The 12,000-nt window shown below is 43.6% G+C and overlaps 1 protein-coding gene across 2 annotated transcripts in view; it reads left to right on the forward strand.

Moving 5' to 3' along the window:
* Positions 1–243: 243 nt before the first annotated feature.
* PTDSS2 (phosphatidylserine synthase 2) overlaps positions 244–12,000 on the forward strand; it is a 39,793-nt gene continuing 28,036 nt past the window's right edge. Inside the window, exons 1-2 of one of the 2 annotated variants that reach the window (XM_084519571.1) lie at positions 244–423; positions 9,140–9,241. In XM_084519571.1, the coding sequence (XP_084375697.1) occupies positions 290–423; positions 9,140–9,241 (236 nt within the window). In that variant the 5' untranslated portion in view covers positions 244–289. Of the gene's footprint in view, positions 424–714; positions 861–9,139; positions 9,242–12,000 lie in introns of those variants that run through there. The other variant, XM_084519572.1, reaches the window with a different exon arrangement.

The raw sequence follows: 12,000 nt of genomic DNA on the forward strand, positions 1-12,000 counted from the left end.
GACGTGTATTGTGCGACACAACCCCTTGAGGGGGTTGGTTTCCTCATGCCCCCCTTCTCGGGGTGGTTTCCTCATGGGCAGCGCACTGCCACCCCGAGGGGCATCTCGGCGCCATGCCCCCCTCAGGCCGCCATAACAACGGGAGCCTCCCCCCTCCCTCCCCGCTGTGCGCTTGCGCGCGGCCCCGCGCACCTCGTCGGGGGCGCGCCCCGCCCTTTCCCCTCCCCTTCCCTCTGCCGAGCGCGGTCTCGGCGCGCACCCGCGGCGGGCACGCGCGGCCGTGGCCGCCATGAGGCGCGGCGAGCGCCGAGGCCCCGGCGGGGCGCTGGGCAAGGCCGCCCTGGAGGAGCAGCCCGACGGCCCCGGCCCCCGCCGCAGCACCGAGTCCGAGGTGTACGACGACGGCACCAACACTTTCTTCTGGTGAGGAGACAAAAAGCGGGGGGGATGTCGCGATAGGGGGGTGCCCGCTGCAGCCCTGCGGGTGCTGAGGAGGGCGTTTTGGGGCAGCAAGGAGCCGGGCACAGCCCCTGTGGAGGGTTTGGCTCTGGCATTGGGGAGCAGCGGGAGGAGGACGCTTGGCTCTGCCCCTGCCAATCTGGGCAGCAGCAGGGCTGTGGGGGGTGGATCTCGGTGAAGCCGCCGAGACCTTGAGGTATTTCTGCGAGCAGGAGCCGCTGAGAGCCTGCAGCACCTCGGGGAGGGCTCTTCAGGGGCTGATCTGTGAGCACAGCGGAGGGACAGCCTCGCCTCAAGGACGGCAGGAACTTTCTTGCAGAGCACAGGAGGGCTGAGTGCATGAGGGAGCCGCTGGAGCCCGCCGAGGTCTGCAGGAGTGCCTCCTGATAAATGGAAAATGGGTAAAACGCCGCCGCTTTTGCATCGTCTTCCTAACAGAGTTCTTTTCTGGGGTCTTGTGATGCCTACAGAACACCTGATGCTGTTGTGTAATCTCGCCTTCCTGCACCTTTTTGTTGTGTGGGGGGGCAGCACGTAGTCTGCCGCTTTTATGGATTCATTACCCAAAAATACTCTATCTGCAGTTCATTTGCCTAGGTGAACTTTTCCCTTGGACGTGCAAATGTGCAAACCCTTTAAGGCTTCTGCTTTACCAGCTAGTTCTTTCCAGGAGGAAAGTAGGGACAAGTGTACCAGCGTCTTATAAAAAGGTGTAACTTACCTATTTTCAGGTGACTTTATTTTTTTATTACCCAATTCTGCACGTTGCTTGCGCTGGTATCCAGGAGTGTAAATGCTTGTAAAAGTTGATAAGTTTTCCCTTCTGTTACTTTTGCCCCATGCGCGATGGCATTGCGTGTCTGAGCGTCATTTACCAAAAGACAAGCTAAATTTTCTATTGTGTGCAAGAAGAAAAATTATTCAGAGGAGCTGTTTTCTTCCCGTGGCCCTTGACAGTGCTCTTGTGCTGGTTACAGAAAATATAAACCTAAAAGAGTAGGTGCCTGCTGCCTTTGCCCATGTGAGCTACACAGAGAGTACCTTTTCTCCTTGAAGTTCAGAAGCTGTTGGATAAGGTTACTGACATGGCCCGCTCGGTTTGGAAATGTTAAATAACACGGGACTTGTGGACACAGGCAGGAATCAGTCTAAAGTAGTTCAGTTTGCAAAGGTAACTTTACTGCTGTAAATATAATGCTTTGGAAAGGTGGTAGTTCTTAGCCGTAGTCTCTTTTTAAATCTTTTAAAAACGTTGAAGAACAAGTTTAGGTGCTGTATAATTGCCCGTATTCTTATTCAGTCCTAATGATTTTAACCTGGAAAATACAGTATTTTAATTACATCCTGGGAACCTGCTTGGTCAGTACCTCGACAGCTCTTTTTGCCACTGGGAAATGTCAAGGAAAGGAAATGGGAAGGAGCTTTATGAAGCAGATTGGCTGGATCTCTTATCCCTGAACTAATTTCAGAACACCTACTGCTACCGAGTGCTGGAAATATTCAGGCCTGCCTGGCAAGCTGCTGTCCTAGGAAACGTGTTTGCGCTTCTTTCCAGTACCTGTGACTGTTTCTTGCCCGTCTGCTTACAGAATTAGCTCTCTGAATACAAACAAAGGACCCCTTTGTGGCTGAGGTTTTGACTTTTTGTTTTGTCTTGTTTTCTGTACAGTTCGAAGCACAGTAGATCTTACATTTGTATTGAGCTCGCCTGAAAAAAACAATTTATTTTTTCTTAATGTCCCCACGTGTATTCTGTGGCATCACTGTGGCTTCATTTCTGTGACCAGCAGAAGAGCAAATGCTGATGTGTCTTAGAGGTTTTTGGTAGCAGGGATTTTGTTGGTATTTGGTTGTTTTTTTTTTTGTTACCTGTGAGCAGGCAACAAAATCCAATGGAAGTTGGCTTTCTGTTACCTGTGGCAGATGCCTACTGATACTTGAAACTGGAAAAGAGGAGCAACATCTTTTTGTTGGGCAGCAGGGAAGCTTAGTAAAATACTGTAATTTATCTCCGCTGAGTGATCGATGTAGAGGTTTGCAGCAACTCTTTTGAAGAGGAAACCTTCCTCCAACCTTCCTCCCCTTCTGGTAGCCAGTGTGGTCGCTCTTTTCGTGCCAGTCCTTGCGTCTTGGATGCTCTTTGATTACCAGTTTGGGATCCTCTGGTTACATCTTATGTATAATTTTATCCTGAAAGTTCTGCGTGGTGTAAAAAGCATAGAAATTGCAGCTAAGAAAAGAAAGCCCGTCTGCTGCTTATTTTATTCTGAGGAAAACATTAAGAGAAATCTTTCCTGATGGCTGGCACACCAATCTTTCTTTGGAAAGGTAGATTTGTGTGGAAATGCAGCATTGTTATTCAAGCTAAAATATTACTTATCCGCTTGTACATAGTTCTTATCTCTTAAAAACTAAATTTACAGCAGCACGAGATTTCCTAACAGGCCATTTGGAGGAAGAGATGAGTGATTTATCTTGGGAATCTCTCAGATAAAAGAGCTGCAGATTGGGTTGAACCTTTCTGTCCCCTCTTGTGAGGTCTGACTTCAGTGCTTTCAAGGGAATGTTCTTCAAGCCTGTTGGAAACTTGACATTTGCTGGACTTTTTTTTTTTTTCTTATTCTTAAAAACTGGACGCTTTAAATTGGGCCCTGGTGAGGTTCTCTATTTGCTGATCGACGCTTCTGATTCTCTACCTGCCCAGAAGTTACCAAGTTTAATCCTATTGCATACGGAACTGATGCGTAGCTCAGCCTGTCTTTTTTTAATATTTAGGTATGCCCTGGCAGTGTCTGGCTGCTAGAACATCCAGGAGGTCGTTGTGCAATCTGACCAAGTCCTGCTGACTGCATTAACTCTTCTTGCAGCTGAGGGTATGCGCATTGACAGAGAGTTGCATTGTTATGGCTCTGGCCCTCCCCGAAAGGAAAGAGTCGCCTAGTTCCTGCAAGCAAGCTGGAGGAGCAGAAGAAAAATCTCTGTACAGAGACCTTGTGAGAGTTTAATGCCCCATGGAGGCTTTAAGTCTAGTATTAATTCCCTATATCAATTTATTTTTTTTGTAGATGTGCTCCAGCACTACTTGAGGAAGATGGGGAGAATTTGGGAGCCAACAGAGGGGTCCCCAGGGGTACTTTCCAGGGGAGAGAGTGCAAGGACAGGCCACTGTGCCACAAGCAATGCAGCATGCCAGGAGTGCACAGGATTAGCCTCATCCTGGGAAAACTGCTTTCCTTTTAGTGGTGTATCCTGTGCACAGCAAGACTTTGTGGTCGGAGCTCTCTGCGCAGAGCTTCCTCAATGCTCTTGTTTGAACTCATCAAAGCGCCATCATATGACTTGATTCCTAGAACAGTTTACAGAACAAATGATCAGCCCAAAGAACTAGCTCCGTGCTTCTATGCAGTTTCATTTGGCAGAAGGGCACCTCCCTCTCATTCCCTTCTGTTGTCCTTTTTAAAAACGTGCTTCTTAAAGTGTTTCTTGGGCTCCTACTTGAGTATTGCACCTTATCTGTCATGCAAAATGACACTGTCTCAGTGGAATAGCTTTAAACTAAAACCTGAAATGGAGATTTCAGGTTCTATTTATTTATCCTTAGACAGGTTTAAGAATAAAAATATTCAGTACTTGAAAATGAGTATTTTGGGAACCTTGATTAACTTGCTAGCTGTGTAGAAATGATGAATGGAGATTTTTTTTTTTTCTTTCTCATTCAGAGGCAAATGACTAATTTGCTGAAGCATGGTTTGCTTTTTAATCCATTGTTCTGGTTTCTCTATGGGAGTACGTGCTATTGTACTGCTCTTATCGGGTGATCTGATCGTTTTACGAGAGGCACTGACTTGTAAAAGCAGAAAGACTTAGGGAAGGAAAAGGGACGTTCCTGTTTAGTAGCACAAATACATACAGAAGTTTAACCAGCATCATTTACCTTTACAGATGTGCTGAAGACATGTTACTGGTCTAAGAATAGGTACTTCTTGATTATCTCTGAGTTTAAACACTTTAAAACAGGCTGCAGCTTAAAAGCCCCAGCTGTGTCCCTGTTACATTGCAGATGTGGGTGCGTGGAGCTTTCGGGCAGTGTCACAGGACAAAGTACGTCCTCTGGTTGCTGCCGATTATTTTTTGTGATCTGGGTGGATGAGAAAGGTCTCATGTCATCATGTCATGATCTTTTTTTTTTTTTTTTTTTTTTTTTTTTTTAAATGCTGAGGCCTGACCACTTCCTTTGGCCCTGTGCACCGTGAACATCTGAATTTCATGTCGCTCATTTTGGATGTCTAACCAAGTTACAACCAAAGGTTAAACTGTTGAAGGTTCCAAAAGCCTCTCTCTTTATCCAGATGGAATTGTTTCCCTCCTCGTTACAGTTTTGGTTTTGAATGTCAAAAGGTTGGTCAATGTTACATTGTGATTAATTTTTTCTTGTATGTTCCCATAACATATTCCTCATGGGAACTCACTGAAATGCTATACTGTTGCTGAAATACTGTTACTTGTCCTACTGTCCATTTGTCATGTTTCCTTGAAATTCACCTGTTGTGTAGCTATGAGGGAGGTGGAGAGCTTGGACATTGCTTCATCTTTTAAAATCACTTTCAGAAACGTTTTTAGGACTTCACCGTTAGTTGGAATAAAGGAAGAAAAATATTTGCAAAAAAGTTGATGGTAGGCTGAGTTGGGAATAGTTTCTGGTGGCATTCTTTGCCAGCAGTAACTATGAACATAACTTCTTACATTGGGGGCAAACCACGCAGCCTGTTCTTTGGAATTTTGTTCCAGCAGAGAGCTGACAAAAAGATTAACACATCGATCCTTGGCGTGTTCTCAGCGGTCGGTTTTAAGGCAGTTATTGCATCATTTCTGACAAACAAGAACATTAATGCAGAGAAATGGGTGCTAAGGGTGTGGTCGCGTACACTTAAGCCCCTTTTAGTTTGTGTTGGAGTTGGAAGGAGGTGATGCTGGGGTATTACTGCCTCCCTTCAGTCCTGGGAGCTGATCTGTCTGAACCTGCTGAAAGGAAGAGATTCGTACGGTTTTGTCTTACCTCATCCTTGTCATATACTTTATTTGGGAAAATAAAAGCTCTGGTAGTCGTTGTGTTGAAAAAACTAGTTTCTAAGTGTGACAGAAAAATGAGTTACTATGACAAAAGAACTTTGGGTTGAATGTATTTGCTGGCAAAGCTCCTACTTCATAAGATTCAGTGAGGGAGTGGTGTAGTTACTGATGCTGTCTGTTGGACTGACTTAATTGCCCTCGATTGGCATTTAGCTAAATTACGATGGGAAGTATTTTAATTGAAGTAGAACTGGAAATATTTCACCTAAATGCTTCCTTTAACTTAAATGGGGAAAGAGCTAGATGTAAGGTATGGAAAGGCAGAAAAATGCTAGTGCAGAAAAAATAAGCTCCGACTTTTTGGTAGTTGAATTCTCTTTGACCTTCCTGACCTTACATACTTTTGTGAGTCTGTCTTCTTAGGTACTGTTTTCTGAGATTTTTGGCATAAAACCTGGCACTGAAAGCAATCTGTACCCCTGCTTCTTACGTAGAGCCCAAACTCTTGTGTAATGCTGAGGGGAAGGCTTGCGGTCTGCTTAGCTTAGCTCTTTTCCTTCTCCAAAGGCTCTAGGCTAACTAGGAGAACATAAGCCTTTCTGCATAATTCCTGTAATGCTTACCTTGCTCTGGATGTTCTTAGCTGGGCTGTCTTCGTCTTGAAGAGTTATTTCAGAGCGTACGTGGAGACTTAATCCCTCTTTATGCCGGCTAAGTCATCTTGACTGATTCTTCACAAGCACTTCTGCGTGCTCTCCCTTTTACTGGCTGCCATAGATGCTTAACACTTTGTCTTGTTCCATGTGACTGGGTTTCTTTCTTTCTTTTTAACTTCCAGACTGGGAAGTTAAGGAAGCAAGCATAAATACATCCCTGAGCTTGTTTGATCAGGCAGGTAGGTTTGCAAGATGCCCTGCTACCTGTAGCAGCTGCTGTTGCTTTGTCACTACTGGCGATTTTTTGCTGGGAGCTGTCGACTTGCTCTTTCCAGAAGACAAACCAAGCCAGAAAGCCTTTCATCCAGGTCTTTGGATTTCCTGCTGGACTGAAAACATGTGTATGTGCTTATCCGTCTCTAAGATGTGCTACGAGACCATCTCGCTTCAGCTGGAAGTGAAGGCGCAGCTAAAAGGGGAGATGAGATAATACGAGGGATAGAGCTGCTTGTTCCGTGTTAAACACGGGGGCTTGTTGAAATTCAAGTTGGTGGTAGACCAAAATAAACCAAAGGCAGGGGGACACGGAGCTCTCAGCCACTGACCGTTTGCTTGGCTACAGACTCCCCGCAGGGCTGAATGAAACTAGATCTTTGTTTTTCTACTTGACGAGTTTCTAGGTGCATTTATCTAAATGAGGACTTGCTCACAGCTGATTTTTATATTTTTTTTTCAATTTTTGTGACACTGCACATTGGAAAAGTAACCAACTTCATATTCGTATTCAGACTGGGATGTGGTGAGATGACAGAAGACAGCGTTTAGAGATTTTTATATCCTCTTAGATACTCCTTTCAAAAATACGCAATAAAACCAGGCATAAAATATAATGCACAGCCTTGCAATTAAAGTAACTCTGTTGTGAACAAAATATAGGTTGTTTTTGTGTCAATTACATGCATGTATACGTGCAGTGACTGACACCGTGCTCCGGTGTGAATGAACTGGGGCGTTTCCTTCAGCCCCGCGCTGTCCTGTAGCCTTTGAGAAGGCTGTGTCTGGTTTTTTAAACTCGTGGAGGTTACAAAATAGGCCCCGAGTCACATGGCTGGTAAATGAATATTAATCTGTGGTGCCTGAATCACCTGTTAGGTGGCATCCTGCGAGACAACTTGCCGGGAAAATGCATCGGCTGTGCTGCTGTGGAGCCTTTGCGTGTTTATTTTGACATCTTGATGCCTTGCTAGTTTTGAAAATACTCCTACATCCTTCTTTTTTTTTTCTGGAGCTGGTTAATTTGTGTCCTCTGGACCGCAAGGAGGGATAGAGTTAAATACTGAACACCTTTCTAACAGTGGCAGAAGAGGATTTCATCTGCTTATGAGGTATTGCATGTTTTCCAGTGGGATTAAAAGGATGCTGTGAGAAGTGGCCGTGTTTTGGACTAGGATGAACTTCAGATTGTGGTTCAAAATAATGCTTGCCTTCACTTTTTAGAGCACTTGTAGGTTGGTTACTGGGTTTGGTGTTTAAAGGTAAGTCAATAGAGTTCTTGGAAATCTGTGGTGATCTCCAGTTTCTCATGCACTGTACAATATAAATATGTTTAACTTTGGTGATTTTTAATACAAAATGGAAATGTAACACTACAAAAAGAAAATGTAACATCCGAAGGTGCATATATATACATCAGATACAGTACTTCTCATTTACTGTTTCTCTCTTCTCTAAGCTTGATGTTTTACGTGATATTGTTTTAATGGTTTGTACTAGAAGACATTATTTTAGAGGACTGTACAACTTGTGTCTTTATGATTTGGTCTTAAATGGCTTCGCTTCCCATGCTTCTGCTTGCGAGCAAAGGTCAGAGAAGTTTGCCACTGAAAATAAGGAATGGCTTTTCATTAGGAAATGAATTTTTGACTTCAAAAAAAAAAAAAAAGCAGCATGCATTATGTAAGAATATTATGTGTGTTATACTCAGTAGGTATGTGGGTATACATGTCAACCAGCTCCACGCAGTTCTCTCAGCTGCTGGGTCTGCCCATGCTTAGCTCTTCTTTCTTTCACATATGAATTTCTTAATAAAATTTGGGTGGGAGGGTGGCCCTTTATGGAAGGGGAAGTGAACAGCGCATGAGCGGGATCTGCCTTTGCCAGTAGGTTACACCAGCCAGGTCGCATCTTTAGCAGTGCAAAAGAGCAGCCACCTGCCTTTGCTGGGCACCTTTGCTCGTCTAGTTATTCCAGCAGAAACTCCTCGCAGAGAGATGGCTGCGTGGGGTTTTGCGGGCATGAATCTCTGCTCCTCCTGTTCGCTGCTAAGATGAAACGAAACTGTGAGCATCACTAGAAATACGGCAGCCAGAGGGAGCATCGGAACTTGTACAGTTGCAGCTGTTCTCATCCAGAGATGCTGTTTTGTAATATATTTTTTTGTTTTTATGGGAGTTTTGTCTGGCTTGAGCACCCTTTGGTTTTGTCTTGAGTCTGTTTGATTAGCTGCTGTTTTTATTGCTGCTTTATTGACAGTGGTACAGCAGCACCAAGTGTGTACCTGACTAAGCAGGAGAGAAATCTGTTGTGTGTTTTTTTTTTTTTTTTTTTTTTTTTTCAGTAATGTTGGTATTAGCACAGTTGGTGCTATTTTTGTTCCAGCTACCGTTGTTCCCATAGGACAAGTTAGCCCAAACCTTCCTTAACTTGAAACGCCAAGGGAAAATGAGCAAGACCTGTTGTGGTGATAGGCTTCTCTTGCATGCTGATGCACAACAGCCTGGTGGCTGAATTCCATGCAAATGCTAAATTCCTTTTCCTGTGCAGTACAATGCAAAAAATTTCCTTCAGTAGAATTGACTGCTGTCGACACGTGAGCCTTACTGAGGGCTCACTCAAAGGCAGCAACTGGGGTTTTTCTGCTTTCTGATGTCAGTTTTCTCTCTTCTCGATTTTAGGAGAGCTCATACCCTAACAGTCTTGTTCATCCTCACGTGTGCGCTGGGATACGTAACCTTGCTTGAAGAAACACCGCAGGATACAGCTTACAATACAAAGAGGTAAATGTTTGAGAAAGCGTTTCTATCTGGCATGTATTCCTGGAGGGAAGCTGTGTGAACAAGTTGCCTTCCGTGCTTTAATCTTACGGATAAGATACCTCAAATGCTCTTTTGTATTAACTTGTTTGCATGGCCCAAATGCCCAAACCCTTAGCAAGTGACAAAAGCAAACATAACTCTCTAATTTCTGTTGGTGCTGGTCATTGAATTTAATTGCTAATCAGTTCGGTGTTGCTCCCTGTCATACCTGGTGGCTGCCCCTCGTGTATGATTTAAACCAAATCCCCAAACTCTTCTAAAGCCTCAAAGTATGCACTGTGTTCCTTTGGCAAGGATTTTGCTTTTTTCTTAAAATAACCTAACTTTCTGAACATGTGAACTGTGACTAAATTTCTCTCACTTAAGTACTTTTTTAATAAAATTATACTTGAGATTTTAATAGGTGCTCATTTGTTATTAAAAATAAACATGAGAACTTCTAGCCCAAAGGGAGACTCTTGGAAATTAAGGATGATTAAACCACAGTTTAAACTGACTATGTGTAGCTGAATTTCTCTTCTTTAAAAAAAAAAAAAAAAAAGAGAGAGAGAGAGAGAGAAAAGAAATACAGTAGGGAACAAAAAAAGGGTAAGTAAAGTGGTCTTTTAAAATCTGACTGTATTCTAAGAATTAAAGCAGTGCTTACAAATTGCAAAGCATCCTTGTTATAAGCATTAAAATCATTGTTTCCTGCCTGTCTGGCTTCTTAAATATAACACTTCGTTTCTCCCCTTTGCTATGAAAGGATTTCTTTCCTACTTTTTTTTTTTTTTTTTTCCATTTTCTATAGTGAATATGGATATGGCATTTGTTGTCATGGAGATGCAGGAATTGGGGTATTTCCTGAGACAGTTGTTATTCTATGTTACACAATAGTTGTAGTTAATGTGGTTCACGCTCACATGTGTGCAGAGCTGAGGGTTTGTATTTTTATGCGTGGGGGTGAAATGGAACAAGCTGGAACAGAGTGGCCCGTCTGGGTCTGGGAAAATTTCTGCAAGGCTCTGGTGTGAACAAATGCCACTTTACTCCCAGTTACAACAATGTGCGAGTTCAGCGAATGGATGGAGGTGGGACATCCTCTGGAAGGGTAGTTCAGAATAAAGAAGTGGAAAAGCTGAAAGAGAAGTGATGACACATGGTTAGGGGATAAGACAGACAGAAGGTGACTCAGTGGAATATCTTATTATTGAGATTAGAGCCCTTACTGCTTTAACAAAAACAAAACCAAAGAAGATTAATCATCAGATTAACCTTTCTTTCATGAAATAGATGTTGCTTTCTTCAAATTCAGTGCAGAGTAATGTTTGCAGTTGTTAAAAATCAACATAATAGTCCCAGACCAAGCAATGAGTAGGGAATGTTCTTTGATCACTTTCACATCTGTGTTTGTGGAGGACTGCCTGCAATGTCTAGCTGTAAAAATACTTGAAAACAAGCATCTGAGAATTATATAAGGTCTTTCAAATATTGTTTTTGAAGGATACCTCTCTGTTTCCAATCAGGCTTCATCCTTATGCTGTTACCATAGCCATGCCAGCTACATGCTGGATTCTGAGATTGCAGTTAACTCAGTCAAAGCGTTACTTTATGCTAAGCTAAAATTCAGCGCAGAAATGACATCAGCCCTATTGGGCCTTTCCAAAGCTTTTCTTCTGTTGCCTTGGACCTGATTTAAGGGATGGAAGTGAGTGTCTGTTGCATTGTGTCAGTTTTCTGTGAACTCCTATTTGGTCTCATAAATCTCTTTTCTAAGGTCTTTGAGGCAAGCGCTTTGCCAAATCTAGCACTGCTAAACACAAAGGGTTCAAGCTCAAATCATGTTCCTGACAGTGCTCTTAACCTCCTTTAGCCTCCGTGCACTTATTTGTGTTGTATTGTTCCTGGCCAGTTTTGTGTGGCTCTCCAGGGGCATACTTGAATAAAGAGAGGCAGGGGCGAGATGGGCACAACATACTCAGGTATATCCACATCCCCAGTTCTCACAGTTTCGTTTTACCTTCATAGCTTAAAATACTTCATCCTACCCTGAGAACTTTTTCAGTCTCCTTAAAGAGCTGCTATGTGTTCTGATCAAAAATTTTGGCCCGGCGTGAGACTGTCACTTTGCAAATATCTCGTAGGAGCACTTGCCTGCTTAATGAACAGTGGCAATTTTACTACCAGCAAGCAGTGGCTCTGGCTGTCATACTTTTTTATTTCCAACTGCTGCACAATGACAGTGGAGCAGTGTTTTTGTCCGGAGGTGCAAAGTCTAACTACGTGCTTGCAGACACTTAAATCTCTTTTGTTTTCAAGCTCATGCTAAGAGATGCCAGACTGCTTGCAAACCGCATTAGGGGCTGTGAGCAAACCATGAAATTGAAGCAAAGTACACAAATTGCTGTGCTGTCTGCTGTTGCTGTTTCCTGGACTGGGTAAAGCAGCAGGAAGTCGTGCGAAGCTCCCATATTTCTCCCTTGTAAAAGTGCTTCACCCAGGCACTTGCAGCAGCAGGTGAGGGCAGGGTGAGAGGTGGTAAGTCACGGGGAGAAATGAGGCACAAAATACGCCGTGGAGCATGAGCCTGTGAGATCATGGGGTGTGGTATCTGGAGCTGGGATTCATACTTGCATCTGTTTGTGTGCTGGTATTTGAGTGCCATTTGCCTTCCTGCTATGTGTTAGAGCAGTTAAAGGAGGATTTTATCTTTTTATTTGTACTGTAAGTTATGTAGGAAT

Source organism: Aythya ferina (genome assembly GCF_964211825.1).
Source record: "Aythya ferina genome assembly, chromosome: 5".
NCBI classification, from domain to species: Eukaryota; Metazoa; Chordata; class Aves; order Anseriformes; family Anatidae; genus Aythya; species Aythya ferina.